We start from the raw sequence: 25,765 nt of genomic DNA, 5'->3' as shown, positions 1-25,765 counted from the left end.
GTCTTTCCTCTTAACATGCTACAACCATCTCAGCCTCGATTCCCACAACTTATCCTCCACATATGCCACTCCTGCCTTATCCCTAATAACTTCATTCTTAATCCTTTCCTTCTTGGTATGTCCACACATCCATCTCAAACATCCTCATTTCAGCTAGTTTCAGCTTCTGGACATGACACCTTTTGACAGGCCAGCATTCAGCCCCATACAATATGGCCGGTTTAACCACCACTATGTAGAACTTGTCCTTAAGTCCAGGTGACACATTCTTATCACACAAAACTCCCGAGGCGATCCTCCATCTCATTCACCCCGCTCTAATACGATGAGTAACATCATCGTAAATCTCCATGTTGCCTTAAATAATGGACCCAAGATACTTGAGACTATCCCTCTCGGGGACGACTTGAGTACCAATCTTCACATTCACTCCTTCTTCATGCATCCCATCACTGAACTTGCACTCCAAGTACTCAATTTTTGGCCTACTCACCTTGAAACCCTTAGACTCCAGCATCTGTCTCCAAATTTCTAACCTAGTGTTAACTATATCTTGCGTCTCGTCACTCAGGACTATGTCATCAGCGAATAGTATACATCATGGAACCTTCTTTTGCATGTGTCGTGTCAGCACCTCTAATGCTAAGGCAAACAAAAACAGGCTAAGAGTCGATCCCTGATGCAACCCTGTCTCCACTGGAAAATGATCTAAGTATCCTCTCGCAGTCCTCACTCGAGTCTTCGCTCCCTCATACATGTCCTTAATCACCATAATGTACGCCACTAGAACACCGCTAGCCTCCATACATCTCCACAAATCCTTTCTCGGGACTTTATCATAGGCCTTCTCACTACAAGAAAGTAAGGATACGACGACATTAAATAAATATCATATAATGTTGCGTAAATGTCGCAAATTTATTTACCGATATTTAATTTACATTTGTATCAAATGTCGTAAATTTTGGGGTCGGGAATTTTCCGACATTTAGATAAATATCGGTTAGAAATTTACGACATTTATTTATGACATTTTTTGAAAGGTCACATAAATTGCTGACATTTAAAATAATGTAGGTAAATAAATTATGACATTTATTTAATGCTCTTTAAAAAAGTCGCATTATAATTTGTGACATTTTGGTAAATGTCAATAAATTTTTATGACATTTAAGTGAATGTCAAGTAATTTAGTGACATTTTTTAAAATCTTGTGAAATATCACATTAAAATTTCCATATCAAATTTTCTAATATAAGAATAATAATCTTTTATTTAACTTTTCGTCATGACTCAAATATATATTTAATTTGTACATTCATAAATATCAACCTTTATACACAATGTAACAAATATGAAATAGAAAATGTCTTTAGACGTTGAATTCAAAGAACATAGTACTGAGATAATAGAGGTTCTCCTTATAAGTTAGACATTCAAATCAAATGACTTGTTATATCTCAAATAAAATTTAACTCTAACTAAATCATAAAAGATAAAGTAATTATAACTTCTAGACTAAATTCTGCAACAAGGCTTTATGGATCCATCTTTCCGCTAGTTAAGCATTCCTTTCCAATAATTGATCTTATATTCTTCAGAAGCTCTGCAAAGGAATCACATAAAATAGAGTCACAACTATGTAAAAAAACTGAAAAAATTGAAGTGTCTTGCATGTTTTCCAAACTTACCCACTTCTTTTTTTTTTGACCCAAGTTCATTAGTTTCGGTCTTCTTAATTTTGTTAACCTGAGAAAAAATATTAAAAAGGTTACTTTGATAGTTTATAGAATTCAAAACTGAGTGTAGAGTACAAGATACAATCAACAAGACAAAGCTTATGTATCCCAAAATGCATCAACTTCTACAAAAACAACATAAGAACTTTGAATTACAAGCAAAAAGTCTAGAGGCAACTCTGGAAACATTTGATAGAAGTTTTATACTAAATTTCCTTCTCTGACAGCATTGTAAAAGTTCTTTTGAATTGTAAGCTCTACTATTCACAAATCACAAAGATATCATCCAGCACAAACCCATCAATTCTAAAATACTAGCAGACAAGTGAATATCAATTAAAATAAAATAGCTATGATTAAGCATACTTCAACCATATAGTGACAGAATTTTCACCAAGCCAAACCAGAGCAGAAGAGGCAAAAATCACAAAGAAATAAGAAATCCAAAATTATCCTACTTATAACTCTCATAGTTGTAAGCCATGCCAAAAATTATCCTACTTATATTTGAAAAATTATAAGGTCACCAACATATGCTCTGCCAACAGACTTGTTAGCTCCCATTTTCATCACTTTGATCAAAACTTTAACGACCCGGCAGGTCGTTTTAACTATTGCAATCCCGTTCCCCCATTTACTGCTCAAATTATGATTTACGGTTGTTATTTGGCTTGCTGGGATAATCGATTCGGGTTCGGTGAGATTTTGGATTGATTTGGAGCACTTAGTTCCAAGGTTTAGAATTTAAGTTCAAAAGGTTGACCGGATGTTGACTCATGTGTAACGACCCCGAAAAAATTTTGCTAAGAAAATTAAGATTTTGTGATGCCGAGGTAGATCAATTAGTACAAATATTATAGAAAGTCTCGAACTTTTTGGGCTGAACAATGCACCGATGTGTAAAAGAAAATTTTGCCGGAAAAAGGGTCACTTCTGCGACCACTATTCGGTCACAAAATCACTCTGCGGACCGAATAATGGTCGCAGAGTGGATCAGAAGAGGGGCAAGATTTGAGAAAAATCTGCGGTGCATTATGCGACCGCAAACCTGTTCTGTGGTGCATTATGCGACCGCAGAACAGGTATGCCGGCCATATAATGACTGCAGACCGGGTCAGTCACGACCAGTTTTGGAGGCCAAATTATGCGGCTGATATGCGAGTGCATAATTGCGTCGGAGCTTCCATTCTTTCTAATTTTTGACCCGACCAACTTCGATTTATAACCATTGAAGCTCATTTTTGAGCCAAAATCTGACATTTTAGAGAGAAGTGAGAGGATTTTAGATAGAGAAAGTGAAGACTTAGTCATTTATCCATCAATTCTTGTTCAAGGTTTGAAAATTTCACAAGGTACTAGGGCTTCAAAGACGTAAGAATTTCTTTCCCCAATTCTTCAATTTCGGGTTGGAGTAAAGATGGGTAATTAAAAGTATGATTCTTGAGTGTTAGAGTATTATTTATACATACACATACCAATAAGGTTTATGGAAAGATTATTGAGTTCAAATGGGTAAAGATTGGGTTGAAAATGATAGAAATCTTCAAAGACTTTAATTGAAGATTTGAGGGTCGAGTTGATGTCGGAATTTGGTGAAATTTATATGGTTGGACTCGTGGTTGGATGGACGTTCATATTTTATAAATTTTATCGGGTTCTGAGACTGGGCCCCACAGGCGATTTTTGAGTGAATTTCGGGTTTTTATTGGAAAATTAGTATTTCCTTATGAAATTAATTGTAATAATTAATATTAACTGAATCGAATTAATTGTGGCTAGATACTAGACTTTCAGAGGCCAATTCTCGGGGCAAGGACATAGCAGAATAAAGAATTACATGATTTGAAGTAAGTAACAGTTTTAAAATTGGTCCTGAGGGTATGAAACCCCGAATTTTTATATCATGTGATTACTTTGGAGGTGACGCACATGCTAGGTGACGGGCGTGTGGGCGTGCACCGAGGGAATTGTAACTTGGTCCGTCCCGTGAAACTGTAAAGTTGAATAACTTGTTGTTAGATATATGCTCTCTATGTGTTGTGAAAATTTGACTGTAAGGCATGTTAGAAACTATATTTAGGTTATATGTTGGTACTACTGGGACCCACAAAGGTCGTGTACATGTTGAATTATCTGCTAAATTGTTGTTTGGTACTCAGTCACAGTTTACTTGTTTATTTTATCTCAGTCTCTATTATTCATTATTGATGCATCATATCATTGTTGTTTGGGCTGATTTCATGATTATTGAGAGCCCGAGAGATTGGAGAGATGTATGACTGAGTGAGGCCGAGGGCTTGATTGTGAGATATTGATACTATAGCACGTGAGTTGGTCGTGCAGATCTAGATATTGATACTATAGTATGTGAGTTGTCCGTGCAACACGTGAGTTGGCCGTGCAGATCCAAATATTGATACTATGGCACGTGAGTTATCCGTGCAACACATGAGTTGGCCATGCAGATTATAGCACTTGGGTTGTAGGAGACCCTCCGGAGTCTGTACACCCCCAGTGAGCGCGGGTACCCAATGAGTGCTGAGAGCCGAATGGTTGAGCTGTTGTGACGAGTTGAGTATCTATTACCCTGAGAGGCTGTACTTGCTTTTCATTTGATGTTGCACTTAGTTGCTATCTGTCATTGATGTAAAATTTTCTGAAAGATTTTATATCCGGATTACATGAACTTGAACTGTATAAAACTGATTTGACTTAAACTTTTGGAATTGAAAGCATGCCTACTTTCTGCTGGAATTACTGAAAATGAACTGTAATTGTGTAGCTCGTCATTATCTGCAGCTCCTTATTTATTATCGTTACTTGCTGAGTTGGTTGTACTCATACAAAACCTTGCACTTCGTGTGCAGATTCAAGTATTTCCGGGCATAGCGGGTGTTGATTCTCTCGTGCGGTTGATTTTCCAGAGATTCAGAGGTAGCTGTCGTGGTTCGCAGACCTTGTCTCTCTTTTCCCATCTCCTTGTTTACTGTATTTGGTCTTAAACTATTATAGACCATATTTCCAGACTTGTATTCATATTAGATGCTCATGTATTCAGTGACACCGGATTTTGGGAGTGTTTATATATGTATTTGTGAGTTTTTCTTCCGCTAAATTTATATATTATGTTTTCAAACTTAAAAGATATGGTGGTTTATTGAGATTGTCGGCTTGCATAATATTGAGATAGGCGTCATCACGACGGGTGAGATTTTGGGTCGTGACAAAAACACTCCCATATATTTTGCTCAAAAAACGAGATCATAACACCTGGACAATTAACTCGCAACTTTGATCGAAAACTCACCTTATTTTTGTGAACAACTGAAAACGGTGATAATGATTATTGGCGATCTTCAAGCGAGTTATCAGAAACCTATCACAAAGAGAGATTATTATAATTAAAAGAAAAATAAATAGCAATACTAACTTTAAGTGAAAAAAGTTTGTGAATGAGCATAAGGTTATTTACCTGCTCATTACTGATTGATTTACTATTTGAGCCAATTGTAATACCCAGATATGCTTGGACCCGTGCATTTACTTTATCATCTATTGTTGCTTTCATATATTCTCTTTGCTTCTGCCAACTTTATCTGACTGATTAGTAGACATGGATGAATATGATATCTCACTATGAGAAATCCAAGTAGTGTAACTAGTTAGAAACCATCAACCACTATGTGTTCGACAATCAAATATTTTGACACAAATTTCATATTACGATATTTTCGACATGGACACAAGATTTCAGATGTATTAGCCTATCCAATGACGCAAACTGAATAAACTCTTTGGCTCTGATCTCAGATAAAGGACCGTTCCTATTCAATATGTTTATCCAACTCTTATCCATTAACAATATAACCTATACATATAGCAACAAAGAATCAACTTCAGTAATTCTCCTTGAACTTAATCTAGTGTGAATATATTTTACACCATCAGTAGATACACTTAGAACTTCAGATAAGATTTACGATAATGTAAAGAGTTTTTACAAAAAGTTCAAATATACTCTGCAAATAAACTTAAAAGAGCCTATATAACTAGAAAACTAGAAAATCTAGTACGCACTTCAAAACACAAAATACTTTCTTTTAACTATCACAGTACAAAGAATAAGATGTACATAGTATTAAATTAAACATAAGATAGATAAGAACCTGCAAAAGCCAACCAAGAGTCTGAACCCTATATCAATGTTCTTCCAACAGCTTGCCTCTCTTTCCCCGTTTTCTTAAATCTCCAATTAAATTGCCAAAACCTAATGCAAAATTAGGTTGTCTGAAGAATTATAACTAATAAAGGAAACTGTAATTTTAAAATTAGGAGGAGGGAAGCAGAAAATTCTTACTGCCAAAATCTTTTCCTTTTAAATCTCCCATACTCTCCATACATAGCTTTTTTCGGAACCACAATTTGTAGAGGAGGAATATATTGCGGAGATAGAAATCAAATTTGACTAAAATTAGAATGGGTTTGCTAAAATATTGGAGGTTTTGACAAATATTGTCCCTTATCTTTGAGGGTAGGTCTATTTTGGTCCCTCAAATATAGCCCTGGCATATTTAGTCCCTTAAGTATGCTAAAGTGGAGTACATTTAATCTCACTGATACAATGTGTTCAAAACTAACGGTGTTACCCAACTCTGATTCATGAAGCAAATCTTATGCTCTGAAACAAAAGTTGCCTCTTTTTTTTATTGGATAACGCAAATTATCACTTTAATTTCTCATTTTTAGATAATGTCTTCTAAAATTTCGACGTTGAAAATATCTCTTTTTGTGCTAGTTTTCAATGAGAAAATGACACTGTATAGCCGCTATGCCAGTTTTCAATGAGAAAATGACACTATATAGCCGCTATAAAAATAATAGCCGAAAAATATATAAAGTTTGTATATATATATATATATTCCTTTTTAATTTTTTTTTGTATGTTAATATATAAAAAATATACCAACTTTATATACTTATTCCGCTACCAGATGTAAATAGTTTTTGGCACGGGCTAAAAATGATAATACAACCTGGTTATTCGTTTGCTTCAATAATATGCCTAGAAGTGATCCTGACAGCTCTATTTTTTTCAAATTTTATCTTTTCTTTTTGGAAAAATCAACCGAAATTTTTAAATGTATATATATATACAAAACAATTTACAAAGTTTATATATTTTTTCGGCTATTATTTTAACAGCGGTTATACAGTGTCATTTTCTCATTGAAAACTGGCACAGAATGGGATATATTCAAGATCATTTTAGAAAATATTATCTAAAAATGAGGAATTAAGGTGATAATTTGCGTTATCCAATAAAATGAGAGGAAACATTTTGCTTTAGAGCAAAAGATTTGCTTCATGAATCAGAGTTGGGTAACACCGTTAGTTTTTTAATATATTGTGTCAGTGAGACTAAATGTGCTCCACTTTAGCATACTTAAGGGACTGAATATGCTCAGGGTTATATTTGAGGGACCAAAATAGACCTACCCTCAAAGATAAGGGATAATATTGGTCAAAACCTCAAAATATTGAGCCAATTTGAGAATCCCCAACATCTTAGGTCTTTGGCCGTTTGGGGGTCTTACCAATTCGCTGACTTTTGGCCTCCATTTATAGATTGCTTTAATTTTGTTTACTTTATTTTTAAATTCAACTTTTAACAAGTACTTGTAATATTATTGACTAAATATAATATTTTAATTTTTTTAATTTACAAAATAGTATAATAATGAGAACAATAGAAAGTACATTAAACGTTTAAAAGTAAAAAAAAACTCATAGAAAATAAAACATCTAACATGTTTTTGCAAGTATAAATAATGCAATGGTGTTAAAATTATTGTGAGATACAAATCAAATATAATATCTTAACTTTTAAATAAATAATAAATATTTTAAGAATATTATCAACTATACACAATTACCTTTCTAAAGTAAATAATAATCAATAAATTATATTATAGTAATTTAAAATTTTACTCCTTCATAAATAAATACATAATTACTTTCAAATTATAAAATAATAAAAGTCTAATATTTTTAGAGACACAAAACTATGAAATGGATACCAATTATAAGTGAAGATATATATTTCGTATATATGTCTATTTTCAGAAGAAATGTTCAAATAATATTCACTATGATGTTCTCACTTAGAAAATATGGAATACTCATGACTTTGTTATTTGAGTTAATCTCAATCTTCGTCTTGTTAAAAAATATAAATAGAACTTTATCATGCATTTGTTAAAGTATTATTGAGGGTCAATAATACTAATAATTAAGAAATTTAATGCATAATTTGCATATGAACTATTTGGTCATCCAAGCATTGAACAATATGGCACAATTAGGCACTTGGAGCGTAAGCCTTACAAAACTAAATTATACACATGAATCTGAAGAAGAATATAAGATTCTGTGGGTACTTATATTCAGGAGAAGAATATAAGTATCGCGCCCAAAGGACGGCGAGTCCCAAAAAGCCTTTTAAAAATTTGATTACCAATATGAGAACTCATCTATTCTGTGGGTACTTATCACAATACTAAAAATATAGTATTAAATGAAAATAATAATTTTTTTGCTTCTAGACAAAGAATGATTTACAATTAGAAAATATAGGGAAATTTCCAACATTAATGTAAATGTTGGCAATTAGCGACTAATAATATGACATTTAAAATAAAAGTCACAATCTTTTTGATATTTTGCATCAAATGTTATTGTTTTTAGGCAAAAGACCCAAAAATGACCTTGTGATATTCGAAATTGATCAATTATAACCCCCGTTTAAACTTGAGTCCAAAAACGACCATGCCGTTATAGAATGGGTCTAATAATGCCCTTGTGTTATTCGAAATGGATCAATTATAACCCTCATTTAAATTTGAGCCCACTAATGACTCTGCCGTTAAAGAATGGGTCTAATACTGATATTTTCCTTGGTTAGTAATGATTAGGGGTGCAAATGGATATTTAAAAATCGACAAAAACGACAAAACCGTACCGTGTCGAACTGATTTTTAGGTTTCTTTTAATAAAATCGTAGGTTTTTATATAAATCTATAACTGTACTGATAATTAGTGTATGTTTTTTATTTTATAAAAATAAACCGAAAAAATATCGAACCGTTCGCGACCTCGTCATCGCGTTCGCGAAGGCCAACTGTTTATGCCCCATCATTTCTTCTTCACGTTCGCGATGACCAGCTGACCAGCCCCTTCGCGTTTGCGAAGGCCAAATCAACAGCCCCTCAAATTCCTCTTCGCGAACGCGGGATTCCCTTCGCGTTCGCGAAGAAGAAAACCAGACTTCAGCAACAACAGTCCAAACAACTCCAATTTGGTCTGAAACCACCCCGAAACACACTCGAACCCCTCGGGACCCCATCCAATCATACCAACTTGTCCCATAACATAACACGGACCTGCTTGAAGCCTCAAATCACATTAAACAATATCAAAATCATGAATCGCACCCTAATTCAAACTTAATGAACTTTAAAACTTCATCTTCTACCATAGATGCCGAAACCTATCAAATCGCGTTCGATTGACCTCAAATTTTGCACACAAGTCACATTCGATATTACGGACCTACTCCAACTTCCAGAATCGGATTTTGGCCCCGGTATCAAAAAGTCAATCTCCCGGTCAAACTTTTCAAAATTTTGAGTTTCGCCATTTCAAGCTTAATTCCACTACGGACCTCCAAATAATTTTTTCGGACACGTTCCTAAGTCCAAAATCATCATACGAAGCTAACAGAACCGACGGAACTCCATTCCGGAGTCGTTTTCATATATTTCCGTCTACGGTCAAAATTCTAAGACTTAAGCTTCCTTTTTAGGGACCAAGTGTTCCAAATTACTCTGAATCACCCGGTAACTGAATTCAACCACGCACGCAAGTCAATACGCATAATACGAAAATTCTCCTGGCCTTATGCCGCCGAACAAGAGTTAAATTCTTGAAATGACAAGTCGGGTCGTTACACTGATCACAAGCTTTTTTAATATTCATATTTTTATGGTATATTTTACCTCTATCGACCTAATTGTACGTGTATAGCTAAAGTCCCTATATTACAAATACGCTTGGAGATCTAAAATATTATTCTATTGGTTCGAGTTGAACAATTGATCAAAGTATCCTCTTCATCTCTCCTTTATCTCGTTATCTCTTATCAATATTTATTGAGAAACATCTTTAATACACTTCACCCGATTTAAATCCTCACCTATCTTCTCGCTTAGTCATCTTAGTTTAAATATGTTTTTTCTTATATTTGTTTGTCTATAGCTTTTGTTTCAAGCCATCTAGAGCTTCCCTTGGGTTTTATTAATAGCCTTCTTAGCTTCTTTATCAACTCTTTCCAAAGTCCTTTAAGAATTTTAAGGTAAGGTTAAAATTTAAAATAAGACTTTATCCCAATTTATAGAGTGTAAATTAAGCACACGTGTTATATTATATCCCATATATCTCATTTTTAGTCCAATAAACTAAATATCCACTATGAAAACTATAATTATTAAGTTATTTTGTTATTATTTAAGTACCATATTGTAATCCCGTCATTAAATCTCGAAATAATGTGTTTCCTAGAAAAAACGATCCCGGTTATTAGTTTTACTTTGCACAAGGATAACAAGATAATGGTGTCAATAATATTAATGTGCGTAAATACTTTTTTGGGGGGGACAGATTTGCGGCATATGCCGCTTTGCCGTCGTCGTTGCAGGTGTTGTCACAGGTAAGTTCACTTCTCTTTTTCCGTCCTCTCTCTCTCCATCTCTTTCTCTTTCTCTTTTTTTTTCTTCTTTCTCTCATCTTTTCTGATATCTTCTGGCCGGTCTTGCTACCGGAGTAATTGTCTTCTCCCCTTCTTTCTCCGTTCGGGTAGATGCGGTGACCAGTTGGGACGCGCGTGTTCCCAGCGATTTGCTGCAAGTCCAGCGATTCTTGATTTCTGGCGACTCTTGATTTCTGGTGACTCTTCTTGTTTTGCATTTTTCAGTGACCTATCTCGTCTTGCTCCATCTTCTCTTTCCCATATCTCTCTCTTTTACTTTCTCTCCCCCTGTGTGTGAGGGGGGGGGGGGGGGCGTATTCTGTTTCTTTGGACAGGTGCAATATTTTTCGGCGAGAAAAAAATATTTTTCGACGTGTGTACAGATTCCCGGTATGTTTCATTAATTCCGGTGACTTCCGAACAGCTTTCCGGTGGGACGCAACAGGATTGCCAGTGTTCTTGAGAAGATCCGACATACTTCAGGAAAACTCCCTCCAGGTTCTTTCGTTCTATCTCTGGTATTCGTGGTAAGGCACCTTCTAGGTTGAGAGTGGAGTCATAGAATATAGGGACTCTAACGGTGAAGTCTATAGAGTTAGCAAAGATTCTCCATAAGTGAAAAATTAACATAACATGTGTCCAGGAGATTAGATAGGTGGGGAACATAGCTTGGGAGGCTAATGGGTTTAAGTTGTAGTATTTAGGGAGTATGAGAGGGAAGAACGGGGTAGGAATTTTAGTTAATAATGATCTAAGGGAGCTAGTGGTTGAGGTTAAGAGAGTGAATGACAGCTTGATGACCATTAAGATAGTCGTGGGAGGGTATACTCTGAACGTAGTTAGCGCTTACGCGCCTCAGGTGGGTTTGAACGAGGAGGTTAAAAGAAGCTTCTGGGAGGATTTGGATGGGTTGGTACGGGGTATACCGTCCACTGAGAAGCTTATTATAGGGGGTGATTTTAACGGCCACATTGGGAGGTTGCGTGGGGGATATGCCGATGTGCATGGTGGCTTCAGTTTTGGAGATAGAAACGGAGAAGGTACTTCGCTGCTGGAGTACGCTAAAGCTTTTGAGCTGGTGATCGCTAACTCATGTTACATGAAGAAGACAGAGCACCTGATAACCTTTCGGAGTATGATGGCCAAGACCCGGATTGATTAGCTACTTCTCCGAAAATGTGATAGAGGTTTATGCACGGATTATAAGGTATAACGAGTGAGAATCTTACGACCCAGCATATACTTTTGGTTATGGACTCAGAGATCAGGTGGACGAGGAAGAATAAGGCTATGTCTGGTATACCTAGGGTCAGGTGGGGTGCATTTACTAAGGACAAGGCCCAAGAGTTGGGGGAGAAGTTGCTGGCTATGAGGGCATGGAGGAGTAGTGGGGACGCGAGTTGTATGTAGTCTATGACAACAAATTGTATTAGAGAGGCGGCAAGAGAGGTGTTAGGGGTCTCGAAGGGTTTTTCTGGTGGCCACAAAGGGGACCGGTGGTGGAACGAAGAGGTTTAAGGGAAAGTGGAAGCTAAGAAAATGGAATTTTTGAAGCTAGTAGAGAGTATAGACGAGGGGCAGAAGAGTGCTATTAGGGAGGGGTATAAGAAGGCTAGGAAGGAGGCCATGTTGGCGGTCACTACGACTAAGACCGCGATGTTTAGTCGTTTATATGAAGAAATTGGGGATAAAGGCGGGAACAAGAAGTTGTATAGGGTGGCGAAGGTGAGGGAGCGGAAGACCCAGGATCTGGACTAAGTGAGGTACATAAAAGATGAGGAGGGTAGAGTTTTATTGGAGGGGCATAGATTAGGCAGGGATGACAGTCTTACTTCCATAAACTCTTGAATGAAGAGGGAGATAAGAGCATTGTGCTGGGGAAGTTGGAGTACTCGGAGAGACATAGAGATTTTGGGTACTATAGACGCATACGAGTGAGGGAGGTTGTAGGGGCTATGCGCAGGATGGGTAGGGGTAGAGCGAACAGGCCAGACAAGATCCCGATGGAATTTTAGAAGAGTGTGGATAAAGAGGTCTTGGAATGGCTTTCTAGGTTGTTTAACGCCATTTTTAGGATGAAGAAGATGCCCGAAGAGTGGAGGTGGAGTACGATGATTCCGTTGTACATCGGGTACACGGAGGACAATAATAGGGAAACATCGTACTCATAATTTGACCTATTTCCTTCAAGATTTCATAAGGCCCAATGTGACTACACATACTTTACCTTCCTTAATAATTCACCCAATATGTTAATAGAGAAAATCTTGAGAATAACCCGTTTAATATCTTTAACTCTAAATCCCTACGCCGAACACCCAAACTAAACCTTTTGTGACCTTCAACAATTACTCTAAGATGTGCTAGCTTGAATATGACCATAAAACTTCCTATCCAATATATTTGATCATGGCATGATGCTTCTTATTTGACATGTTTGAACCTTTAACCCACATAGGTTACTATAATTATGAACAACGAGGTTCGAGATTGGCTAGAATTATTCAAGAATCTATTAATGTGTTGAGCACGACATTTCAGGAGGTTATATCCTAAGAGACATGATGGTCACTACCAATAGCATTGAAATGATGATTCGTTGTGGTGACATCATTAGTTCAACAAACGAGTCATAGATTTGCCTAGTAGGCATTGATAATGTGGGAACCATGTACATGATCCTGGGATGTAACAGAAGTGAGTCATTTTAGACATGTGACGCATGAAAGGCATAATCGGAAGGATAAAGATATTAGCGTCCGTTATTCTTGGAAGGATATGAGTCATGAAAAGGACAACAATAATTGTTTCGTTCCATATGTGTCTTGTTTGGCAATAGTAGGCCTTAAAGAGAGATAGCCAAGTATGTGACGCCAGTCGCCTCTTGGAATGTAGGGAAAATCAATTTAACTAGAAATGAGAATATTCTAGCACCCTGAATGTGATATGGGTTTCAAGATACACGAAGTTGCATTACGCTCTTAACCGTATTTGACACAAGGAATCTATGCCACAAACCTATAAGGTTGAAAAGGAAGTTGAACACTCGTGAGATTATTATCATTCTCACAGCTTAATCTTTGCCAATAATTGATCCTATGTGAGAGGACTAGAGATACGACGAACTTGTCTTTCAAATCAATATTATCTCATGTTACTAGACGGTAAAAATGATTCATGATAATTTACACAAAGGAACAAAGTGATTGTTCAAACCATAGGAGCCACATACATCGAAGAGAAAAAAAGTGGTTCAAGAAGGATCTCAACACTAGGCTGCTTTACATTAGATTTGATACCACATAGGTAAATATTATGGTGCTGCGTGCATAGGCACAAGCGAGCATATGTTATCCATTTGAATCAAAAGGTTCTGTAAGAAATTCATCAGGTATAGTCCCTTGTTGATAATTAGGAAAGCAAGTGGGAAGTATTAATCCTATAGTTATAACTCAATTCAAGGACATAATTATAGAGCTCAATTCAACAAGAGGTTGTAAATAAGAGAATTTATGATAAAGTGGATTCATGAATAATGCGTCTCGTTCAAAGAGTAGGTACATGCAATGTTTTGTGATTCAACATCTTGTTAAGACCATGTTTATGAGAGCTTTTCAATATGGGTGCACATATACAACAAGGAAAAATCATGTTGTGTTCATAACTAAATAGCAATGAGTGACTTACTTGGTAAATTTAGATTGACAGGGCAGTACCTTGCTTTATGCCCCTCGACTCTACAACTATAACATATTTCAAGAGTCATTCAACACGTCCCCAAGTGGCGTTTCGTACAAATCAAACATTCCGGCTTATTGGTACAAACAACCCTCTTTTATTTCTTAGGTGCTCTTACCACATGATCCAGTGGCACAATAACATTAAAAGGGACATGGACACTTCCCTTCGCAACTGGTTCTTTCATTCCCTCCTCGCTGGCTCGAACCCGTGGGTTACTCATATGGAAAATGAGACATGACGAGGAAATTAGTTTCCTATCTTGAGCTCTATCGCACGATCATGAGTATCAAAGAAGTGAGAAATTCCTAAATGTCCAAGTAGCCTCCTCATTATAGATGTGGTCGGTAACACACCGATAAGAATGACTCTACCAGACACGGCTCCGAGACATCCTAGGACACTTTAAAACCTTAGGCTCTGATACCAAATTTTTCACGCCCTAAACTCGGGGAGCGTGACCAACGCTCAACCGAGTGAACCCGGTCAAGCAAACCTGTTAGATACTTTTTACCCAACTCACCCATGATTCAAAGAGAGTGAGTAACTTCGTTAATTAGACAATAAAGAGATCATGTATTCAACACCAATTCATTTACATTAGTTATTTTATTTTAAAACCTCAAAATAACACATTTTCATGATTTGAAGTGGAACAAGTGATTCAAATATAACATGACTTATTTGACTTTTCCAACACCGATATACAACCCACACTATGTCTACGAAACTTTTAATAGATATAAAAGAGTACAATGATAGTGCCGGTAACAAGGCTCCGTCTATACCTCGAAACGTGATAATATGATGAACAAAAGATACATGACACCGGAATGAAGTGGGGCTCACCAAGTCTGCTGGGAAAAAGGTGTACCGCTATCGCCGATCAACACCACCTAGTATGGAACCACCTGCATCCATTGAAGATGCAGCGCCCCTGTCAAAAGGGACGCTAGTACATATGGAATAGCACTAGTTAGTAAAGCTAACTGTCCTCTTTCAAAATAGAATGCCAACATAAAAAAAAAATCATGGAAACAACAATCAACAATCAATGACATCCAATTTGCAAGTTAAAACATGCTAATTTCCAAAATATGAAGATAATATTATTTTTTTTGGTTGGGAGATCTTTAGCACCGATATACCCCCGTCCACAATACCAATACCACCGTACTTTTTGCATGGAGTTCGATTACGACCCGATCGGCTAGGCCGTCTTATCCGAGACATCAATCGCAGTCACAATTTCAATTACCACCATGTGTGCGGCATGGTGTCCGATCACAACCCGATCGGCTAGGCCATCTCACCACAATGCTGTGTGGATCAACATCATTCCTTTATATCAATCATCTCATCTCAATTAAGGGGAATAATTTTATCACATCAATCCCATCCCAAACAAGGGGGAATAATTACAATCCACTCCTACACCGGCACATGTAGTTTTGGGGTTAGGTTATTTCAACCTACCCTTCCTCGGTAACTATCAATAGTCCCAAAAATATTTTTGATTTGCTTACAAAGGAAACAACAATACAAATGCATTTACCTCATAACCTTTCATACCGTATATAGCCTCATTGGCACTTTCAACATCTTTCAACATCATTATTTCATTAGCTCTTTTGGCCATACATATTATTCTTCATCCATGGCACAATGGCTATATTTCATATTCCATACTTTTATTTATTCCCTTTCATGGGTCATCATCATAAATATCGATAAATAGAATATTCCGAAAGTCACAATTTTAGGTTCATCAGTAATGGAGGCTTTAAACATAATGGATTTCTTTCCAAGAAATGGAGTAAAATGATTGGCAATCGAAGCACAAGTTAAAATCATAAATAAGTAACACATCATTTATTCTTGAAATACTTTTCCCTAAAATGACAATACACAATTTCAACTCACAAATATGTAAGAACGCAAAACACATTGAAAATACCTACAAAGCATAGCATTAGTTAAAACAGCCACATATGGGCATCATTTGAGTACATAAGCTTTTAGACAATTCTATTTTCGAAGTCAATTTGAAACAATTGAATCAAAGCTCATATCATAATCTTTCTCACATCATCTCATTCCATTGGCACCACTAGCCACAAGTATAATTGTTACACCCTATATTTTCGTACGTAAAACTGCGTCGTGAGAAAACTAATGTAGGACCCAAAAATGAGATCATCTTTGAAAATATATAAAGCAAGTTAATCAGGTTACATTGGAAGTTATAAATATTGAAGATAATGAACAACAAGTACAAAGAGGGTTGGAAGGTTCATAAGCAAAAACAATTGAAGAAAATAATGTTTCGTCGAAAACCGATAAGTTGGGAATGTTATAGCATGTACTTTTGGGGTGAGACCAGGGTGTTTAACATGATAAGGAGGTTATTTTATGAGTTATGTTATTCGTATAATAGTCGTGTGTTATATTTTGAAGTAAAGCGAGTGGTGGAACAAAAGTCGATGAAAGTCATCACAAGTTACGTTCATAAGTTTTACTGAAACTTTGGGTCAAATGTAACTGCGATTTTCTACCAATATACTTAGAGTTATGGGGTGTTCCACCCATAAAATTAAATATCTATGAGTCTATTTTCCAACTCATTAAACCGTTTGTCAATATGATATCGGAGTAGAGAGATATGGGCATTTTTGCGAGACTGCGCAGACTGTCACCTACTTGCTTAAACGAGAATCCAAAACTGGGCCAGTTCGGGTCGTCCAAAACCGGGCCAATTCGAGTCGTTCAAAGAGGAATTTTTAAAGTCCTATACCCTTCATATATTAGGATGATAATAGTGTAAAATAACCAGACTTATCTCTGCAAAAATCCTCCCATACATTTCCCACAAACCCCGATACTCTTTGTGCGGAAGAAAGACGGCTCGTTGAGGATGTGTATCGATTATAGCCAGCTGAACAAGGTAACTATTAAGAATAAGTATCCACTTCCAAGGATGGATGACTTGTTTGATCAATTGTAGGGGGCTAGATTCTTTTCAAAGATAGATTTGAGATCGGGATACTACCAGGTCAGAATTCGGGAGAAAGATATTCTGAAGACAACCTTCAGGACCCGATATGGCCACTTCGAGTTCCTTGTCATGTCCTTCGGGTTGACGAATGCACCCACCGTATTTATGGACTTGATGAATAGCCTATTCCGGCCATTTTTAGATCTGTTCGTGATAGTATTTATTGATGATATTCTGGTCTATTCACGTTCAGAGGATGAGCATGTGGACCACTTGCGAGCGATACTCCAAACCCTCCGTTATCGTAAGTTGTATGCTAAGTTTTCTAAATGTGAAGATAGAGCATCAAAAGCCCGGAGGGCTAATGCAGACTATAGAGATCCAGACATGGAAATGGGAGGCAATAAACATGGACTTTGTCACGGGTTTACCTCGTTCTCATCGTAAGTTCGATTCTATATTGGTGATAGCCGATAAGCTCACTAAATCAACTCATTTTCTACCTATCAGATCTACGTATACAGTAGAATATTATGCAAAGTTATATATTAAGGAGATAGTGCGGCTACACAGAGTACCAATATCTATTATATCTGACCGTGGGGCCCAGTTTACAACATATTTTTGGAGGTCATTTCAGAGAGGTCTAGGGACTCAGGTGAATTTCAGCACAACTTTTCATCCACAAACTGATGGACAAGTCGAGCGCACAATTCAGACGCTCGAGGATATGTTACGAGCATGTGTGTTGGATTTTAAAAGAAGTTGGGATGGACATCTACCTCTTGTCGAGTTTGCATATAATAACAGTTACCACTCCAGTATCCAGATGGCTCCGTGCGAGGCTTTGTATGTACGTAAGTGCAGATCTCCTATAGGGTGGTTTGATGTTGGAAAATATGGGTTACATGGGCCAGACCTAGTTCGGTAGGCCGTAGAGAAAGTAAAGCTTATCCGGGAGTGACTGTTGACAGCACAGAGTCACAAGAAGTCATATTCTGACGTGCGGCGACGAGACTTAGAGTTTGAGGTTAATGACTGGGTATTCTTAAAGGTATCCCCTATGAAGGGTGTGATGAGTTTGGCAAGAAAGGCAAGCTTAGCCCACGATATATTGGGCCTTACATAATTATTCGGATAGTGGGCAAAGTAGCTTATGAGTTAGAATTGGAGTTAATCCATCCAGTTTTTCATGTATCTATGCTACGGAAGTGTATTGGCGATCCTACCAGAGTGGTGTCCACAGATGATGTACAGATTACAGAGGACTTATCATACAAGGAAATTCCAGTTGTCGTCCTAGACCGACAAATCCGCAAGCTACGAAATAAAGAGGTAGCCTCCGTGAAGGTTTTATGGAGAAGCAAGAATGTGGAAGAGATGACATGGGAAGCGGAAAAAGAAATAAAGTATAAATACCCCCACTTATTTCAAACTGAAGATATGGATCGAGATGGGATGCTATAGCACAACTCTATTCAGGCTAGTAGGTCATTAGGTAAGCTCTTATTTCTTGACTTTCAGTATTTATGATTTACGACTGTTTGAGGCAAAGTGTTGTTATTTATAGACATTGGCCATGTGTGGCATGCATAGTATGTTTTCTAGCTGCATGCAGGTTGGTTATAGTCTAATGTACGGAGGAAACTCTAGCAAATTTTTTCCAAAGTCTCTAAAAGTAAACATTCGAGGACGAATGTTCATAAGGGGGGAATGATGTTACACCCTATATTTTCGTACGTAAAACTGCAACAAGTTGGGAATGTTATAGCATGTAATTTTGGGGTGAGACCAGAGTGTTTAACATGATAAGGAAGTTATATTATGAGTTATGTTATTCGTATGATAGTTGTGTGTTATAGTTTGAAGTCAAGCGAGTGGTGTAACAAAAGTCGATGAAAGTCATCACAAGTTACGTTCATAAGTTTTACTGAAACTTTGGGTCAATTGTAACTGCGATTTTCTCCCAATATACTTAGAATTATGGGGTATTCCACTCATCAAATTAAAGTTCTATGAGTCTAATTTCTAATGCATTAAACCGTTTGTCAATACGATATCAGAGTAGAGAGATATGGACGTTTTTGCGAGACTGCGCAGACTATCACCTACTTGCTTAAACGAGTCGTCCAAAACTGGGCCAGTTCGAGTCGTCCAAAACTGGGCCAGTTTGGGTCGTTCAAAGAGGCCTTTTTAAAGGCCTATCCCCTTCATATATTAGGATTATAATAGGGCAAAATAACCAGACTTAATCTCTGCAAAAATCCTCCCAAAAATTTCCCACAAACCCCAATTGATTTTCTCTCCCTTTCAAGTTCTAATTGGAGGTAAAGCCTGGAGTTTGAAGAACCAAGATAGGAGCGGAGTTATCCCGCAAATAATGTAAGTTTACTTCTATATTTCAATCATTTTTTATAGTTGTAGATGTATGGTAAGTTGTTCTATATTTATAAGAACTCACGGGACGGTGATCGGAAGCCGTGAGTTCGAGTTATTCACTTGTAACAGACTGTTTTGTGAATTGTTTTGTGGACTGTTTGGTGTTGCTGTTGGGCTGCGTGATTTACTATTGTTTTGTGGAGTTTTGGAGGATGAAGGTTGTGGAGAAACACCACATAAATGAGGTATGTTGAGCTGGTCGTTCTTCGTAACATTTTCGGGTTGTTGACACTACTACGGTGGTCGTTTTGTGTATGAAGAGATTGAGGTATATTGGGCTATTTTGTAGTATTGTGTGGTGTACATAAGGTTGGAAAATAATGTATATATGTTTTTATTGTTGTTTTTGGTGTTGTTGGTGTTATCTTGAATTTGGAGGAAGTAAGGATTATAGAGGAGATGCTATCCTTTTTAATACAAAATAAGCATGTCGTTCATTGTGCGACAGTTATACGTTTCATAACTTAATGATAGTACTATTATATTTGTTGTAGATTAAGGTGAAAAGAGACGAGTTCAACTTGGTGATTGGAAAAATTGTGATAAGGTATGTTAAGGTTAAGCCCTTCCTTTATTTTGGCATGATCTCGTAGCTACAAGTGTTAATAATGAGATATAAAGAGAAGTTCGTATTCATGAATTTATTCATATTATTCTAATCTCATAAGTTACAGTATTATTCCTTATCGAGACTCTATATTCAATTTAGTATTGTCTTCTTCCAGTCAAGAGAGCAGAGGGCCTATACATATACAGTATTACAATATTTTCACCACCATCGAGCTATAATCGGTAGGCAGGCCCTTATTGGGCAACCTCTGATCAGATGGTAAGTTATATATACCGAGCCTACTGTGGTCGAGCGTCTATGAGTGAGCCCAGGATGGCCGAGGTACAGAGCCCAGTATGGCCGAGCGCCTATGAGCGAGCCTACTACGGCCGAGCAGTTACACGTACCGAGCCTTATAGGGCCAGACATTTATTTTACTTACTATATTGAAGGAGTTTAGTCACTATCAGCAGGTAAGTATATCTCCAGACCATCTTTGACTCCCAGTTAATTTCAGTTATCATATTATCAGTTCAGTTTTAGATTTTAGTTATTTTATTGCCTTACATACTCGGTACATTATTTCGTACTAACGTCCCTTTTCTGGGGACGCTGCATTTCATGCATGCCGGTTCAGATAGACAGACGGGTAAACCTCTTCAATAGGTGTTTCCAGAGTTTAACCTGATCGGTAAGCTCCACATCCTTCGGAGTTATCGGGTCTAGGTTTTCGTGTACATCTTCTGTATGTATGTATATATGTTATGGGTAGGTCGGGGCCCTGTTCCGATCACAATATATCCATCAGTAGAGGCTTGTAGACATATCATGTTGGTTAGTGCAGTATGTTGGGCTTGTAGGCCCGGTATGTATATTTTGGTGCTTTGTCAGTTGTAGTAGTTAGGACGGCCTTGTCGGCCTAGCTTTATATTGATGTTTAGTCAGCGCTAGTTTCCATTCAGTTTTATATTTTGCTTCACAAATTATCTTGCAAGGTGGCCCTATGGCCAAATTATGACATTATATGATTAGAGTCCCTTAGTCGCAATTTGGTATGTCAGGTTAGGTGAGGCACCGGGTGTCGGTCTCGCTCCCAGGTTCGGGGCGTGACAATAACTTTCATTCTTGGCATGTTAGCCGCACTTTATATCCCCAATTCACTTATTTCATTTTCAAGTATCTTTATAAATTATCAACAACAATATATTTCCAATCAAGACTTTAGGTACACATATGAATAATTAAGAGTCTTAAGCATATTGATATTTTCTCACACAATTTGGCATAATAACCTTTATTTGAAATACGACTCAAGACATAGCATTTTAATACACATATCATTCTTGAACACATTCCCAAAGTATAACATACTATGATAGGAACATTCAGAACACGTTTTGAATACATAATTCTCGACACTTTGCTTATTCGGGACTATCGAATTTATTGAGAACAACTCGGAACATAGAATAAGGAACTTGAGTCAACCATACTTGAAACTTACGGGAACATCATAGAATTCAATTCTAAGATAGTAGTTTAGCCAACATACCTCAACTGAGCTTCCTTAAACTCTAAAATGTTCCGGAATTCTTAGCAACTTCAATCTATTTTAGAAATATAACAAATTAAATCAAAATTAGGAAGATGATCATGGTTCTAGCTCATTTGAGCATTTTACCAAATACTAGGTGTGCATTAAGGATTTCATCATCCCACAACCCATTCTTTACCACTTTTAGCTCAATAATCTTCCTACACCATTTGATAACCTCTGCTAGAGGAAGAGGTAAGGTAATGGGGAGGGGTACTACTGCTGAAGGAAGAGGTAGGGGAATAGGGAGGGGTACTACTGGTGAAGGAAAAGGTATGGGAATATGGAGGGGTACTACTGCTGGAGGAAGAGGTAGGGGAATAGGGAGGGGTACTACTGATGGAATAAAGAGAGAAAGGGAAAATGCTTCTGAAGATGGACGCAGGGGGCCATTTATTCTAGTAAGAGAACCAACTGATGTTGGTGGAGGAGTTAGAGGACAAAAGAAACAAAAACAAACTGCATTTGGGTTATATGTAGACCCTGAAACATCAAGGACAATACTAAATGTAAGTAAACAATGAATTTTTTAAATTTACCAGAATGTGATGCTTACAATTGGTACTGATGAAGTGTAATTATTTGGGTGATTTTAGCCTGGTACAACTGGTGAAAGACTTATCATGGGTGGAACATCTTTTACGAGTGCATCTGGTACCAATATTGATATTGGCTTTAAATCACATAGCCTGAAATAGAAGGGAAGAAAGGCAATAACAACTGCCCAGCTACAACAAATGAGAGTGTCAACTAGAAGAAGCAACACAACAACACCTCCATGAAAGAAGAACAAGTGACAATTAGTTTATATAGGAAAGTCTTTGTTTTAGTTAATATTTTGGATGTTGTTAGTTGTTTAAAATAGCCGGACTTAGTAGGACAATTTAAACTTTTATTTTGTTTATGTAACCTACTTGGCTGACTAGTTTTTTGTGTCTATTTATTTTGCCTTAGCTGATTAGTTTAACTTGGGAGTTCATTATAATCAGCTATATATCTACTGTATTTGTCATTGAGTAATTGTGATTGGTATTCGTCATTATTCATTATCATTGTTATTGGAAGTTATCACTATCAAGAATTACAAATCCAATACAAGCTGAAAACTTCTGTCAAAATAGGGCATAAAATTTAACCCGAATATTCATATTAGTGATGCATTTAATCAGTACACAATTGAGGAAAAAATTGCATATTACATTGACCCTAAGTACATTGCCTTAGCACCATCTCATAATATATACCAATACTCTAAAATAAACTAAGTAGAATCCCTAAACTAAGTCCAGATTATGTAAACAACAAGTACAACAATTATCCACTTTGACCGAACCCTCTCTTTTTCATATGTATTAACTTTCCTCAAAAGACCAGAAATCACTCTCCTTGTTTGCTCCGACATTTGATCATATTGCCACCTAAAAAATTTACCTACACTAGGAGCATGCAATAAAGAATAGATTTAGGTTATCAAAAGAATAGATAAGCATTGCGATTTGATGAGGGTCTGAAGATTTAGGCTATCAAAAAAATAGACAAAATACACTTACTTTGCCTAAGTGGCAGCAATAGAACCTACGATCTGAGTTTTTATCAATCTATGATGTTTGAAACAATGCAACATGCCCATATCGACATAAATACACCATTTTTACCAATCTTATTGTAGGATTTGGGCTCTATAATTGTTGTCTAAGAAGAGAGTATAAGATGAGAAAAATTAGGGCTTTAATAGGGAAAGAATTGGGAGTAGGTCTACTATGGCAAATTTACAAAGAAAGAAGATGAGATAAATTAGGGCTCTTTCTTCAGCAATGTTCGAAGAGAGAAGAAAGAGAAAAAATGAATTTAGGATTATATGTTGGTGGGTTTATAAAAGGGGTTGAGATAAAATTATTGTTTTTTACCGTTGAAAAGCCATGTCAGCCTAAAAATGAAAAGTTCACGCGCTCAATATAAGTGACACTCACGTTTTGTACCAGGTAAGTGAGCAGTATTTAATAGACACATAAGTAAATAAAGACAGGTAGCCAATAGGTACAAGGCCAAATTGAGGTAGCAAATTGAAAGAGTGAGCCAAGTTTAGGTAGCCGTCTAGGTATTCTGCAAAATAAAATGTATCATCTGCTTGCAAGCATGAAAGAGAGATGTCTTATGTATTTTATGATCTTTATTATGTCATTTAATTTTATCAGAATTCTCCTTTTTGCTAAAACAATGCACTGTTGCAAAAAACAAAATTAGAAGGATGTTGAAGCTCTCAAACAACTCTCACTTACAGAGGTACAAATCTGCCTTTAGTTGCTAGAGTTTGTAAGTTTTGCATGTTTCTTTCTGACAATAATTTCAATCTTTTCAGGTCGATAAATTTATGTCCCTATGGAGTGGTGGTAAGCCATTTAAGGATGATTATGAGAGGAGAATTTTAACAGCACTTGATATTAGGCAGTTGAGCCGAGATGGCAGGATGAGGAACCCCGACGAAAAGCCTCTAGTATTACCAGCGGCGCAGACTGTTTCCCAATCTGAGATTGTTGAAAGAACTAATGCGAAACCATTAAAGGAAGAATCAGCGCCTCCTGCTCAGAAATTACAGAAAGAGAAGAACAACAAGCAGCCAAAAGAAGCAAGTAGCAAGGTTATAGAAAGTAGCACGAAAAAGTACATCTTTGATATTGAAGAGGAAATCCATAGTTTAGAAAAGCAACCCAATGATATGAATCCCAAGAGCAAGGAAGTTGATGAAGCGAAATTGACGGAGATGAAGAGAGAGGATGAGATAGCCAAAAATAAGAAGGCAATGGAGAGGAATAAGAAGTTGGCCGAGAAAGCAGCTGCCAAAGCAGCAATAAAAGCTCAGAAAGAAGCTGAAAGGAAGCTCAAGGAAAATATCATTTTAATTCTATCATTTTTTTCTCATTTTTTAAAATAGAAATTTACATTAACTATGAACTTATATGTATTATCTTTACTCCTTTCAGGAACGTGAGAAGAAGGCGAAGAAGAAAACTGGAGCATATGTTGCTGCTGAAGAATCTACTGAGGAACCAACTGAAGCAGCTACGGAAGTTGATGAGGAAGAGAAGGTGGAGGAACATGTTAAAACATCAATTGCACCTAAGATTAAGGCGCCGAAAGAGAATACTATCAGGAGTCGACCAAAGCATGCAAAAGGCGTGGATAGTCCTAAAAATATACTGAAGCGCAAAAAGATAATGAACTATTGGCTATGGGCTGCTCTTGTAATTCCACCACTACTAATAGCATATAAGTATCTTATCTAGATTATTATGAAAGTCAAAAGTAGAGGGGGAGTAAAAGAGGGAAAAACTTGGTATTGCTTACAATTTTATATTAACAAGTTGTGTTTTTGTAATGTTAAGTCATGCCTACTTTTTGCATCCTTGACTAAGGATGGAAAAGTCATAATGTTGCGGTAGATAAGGCTTTCTCAGATACTTACAGAAAAGAGTATTTTATGCATGTTTGATTTTGATTGGTGTAGTTTCAAGTTTTGGAACTTGCCTAAAGATTTTCATCTTGGCATTTAATTGTAAACATTTGAGTTCTTTATGATCTTCCTGCTTGTTATTACATAGAAAGATAGCCTTTAACTCTGTTAACCTAGGAGTGCATATTTTATGTTATATTGAGTGAGGTATGTCCAGGCTTTTATCGAGTTTGTTTTTCTGTTGGTATGCTCTCCCCTTCTCATGTGCTCCCAGAAGTCTACATATGCTCGTTTTCGCAAATATTCTATCAGCTTAATTTGTACGTTCTCTTATTATTATTTTTTTGATAACCGTGGTATCCCGACCAGTTTGCGCATACCTCAACTAATTTCAAGGGATGCCTATCACTTCTCATCAGTAACAAGTACCAAATAACACTATCCGTCAAAGCTTGG

General features: G+C 36.8%; 1 protein-coding gene across 1 annotated transcript; it reads left to right on the top strand.

Annotated features, from left to right (window-relative positions):
• The first annotated feature begins 24,229 nt into the window (after positions 1–24,229).
• On the top strand, positions 24,230–24,790 carry LOC107819097 (proton pump-interactor 1-like). Its single transcript, XM_016645178.2, has one exon. It carries the CDS (start codon positions 24,230–24,232, stop codon positions 24,788–24,790), a length of 561 nt encoding a protein of 186 aa, XP_016500664.2.
• Positions 24,791–25,765: the final 975 nt, after the last annotated feature.

The sequence above is a fragment of the Nicotiana tabacum genome, chromosome 9 (assembly GCF_000715075.1).
Source record: "Nicotiana tabacum cultivar K326 chromosome 9, ASM71507v2, whole genome shotgun sequence".
In the NCBI taxonomy this organism is placed as follows: Eukaryota; Viridiplantae; Streptophyta; class Magnoliopsida; order Solanales; family Solanaceae; genus Nicotiana; species Nicotiana tabacum.
This window is presented reverse-complemented; position numbering and strand designations above follow the sequence as displayed.

What these genes read in the sequence shown, in the direction of transcription:
- LOC107819097 (XM_016645178.2), top strand. Translation starts at nt 24,230, where the DNA reads ATGTCCCTATGGAGTGGTGGTAAGCCATTTAAGGATGATTATGAGAGG.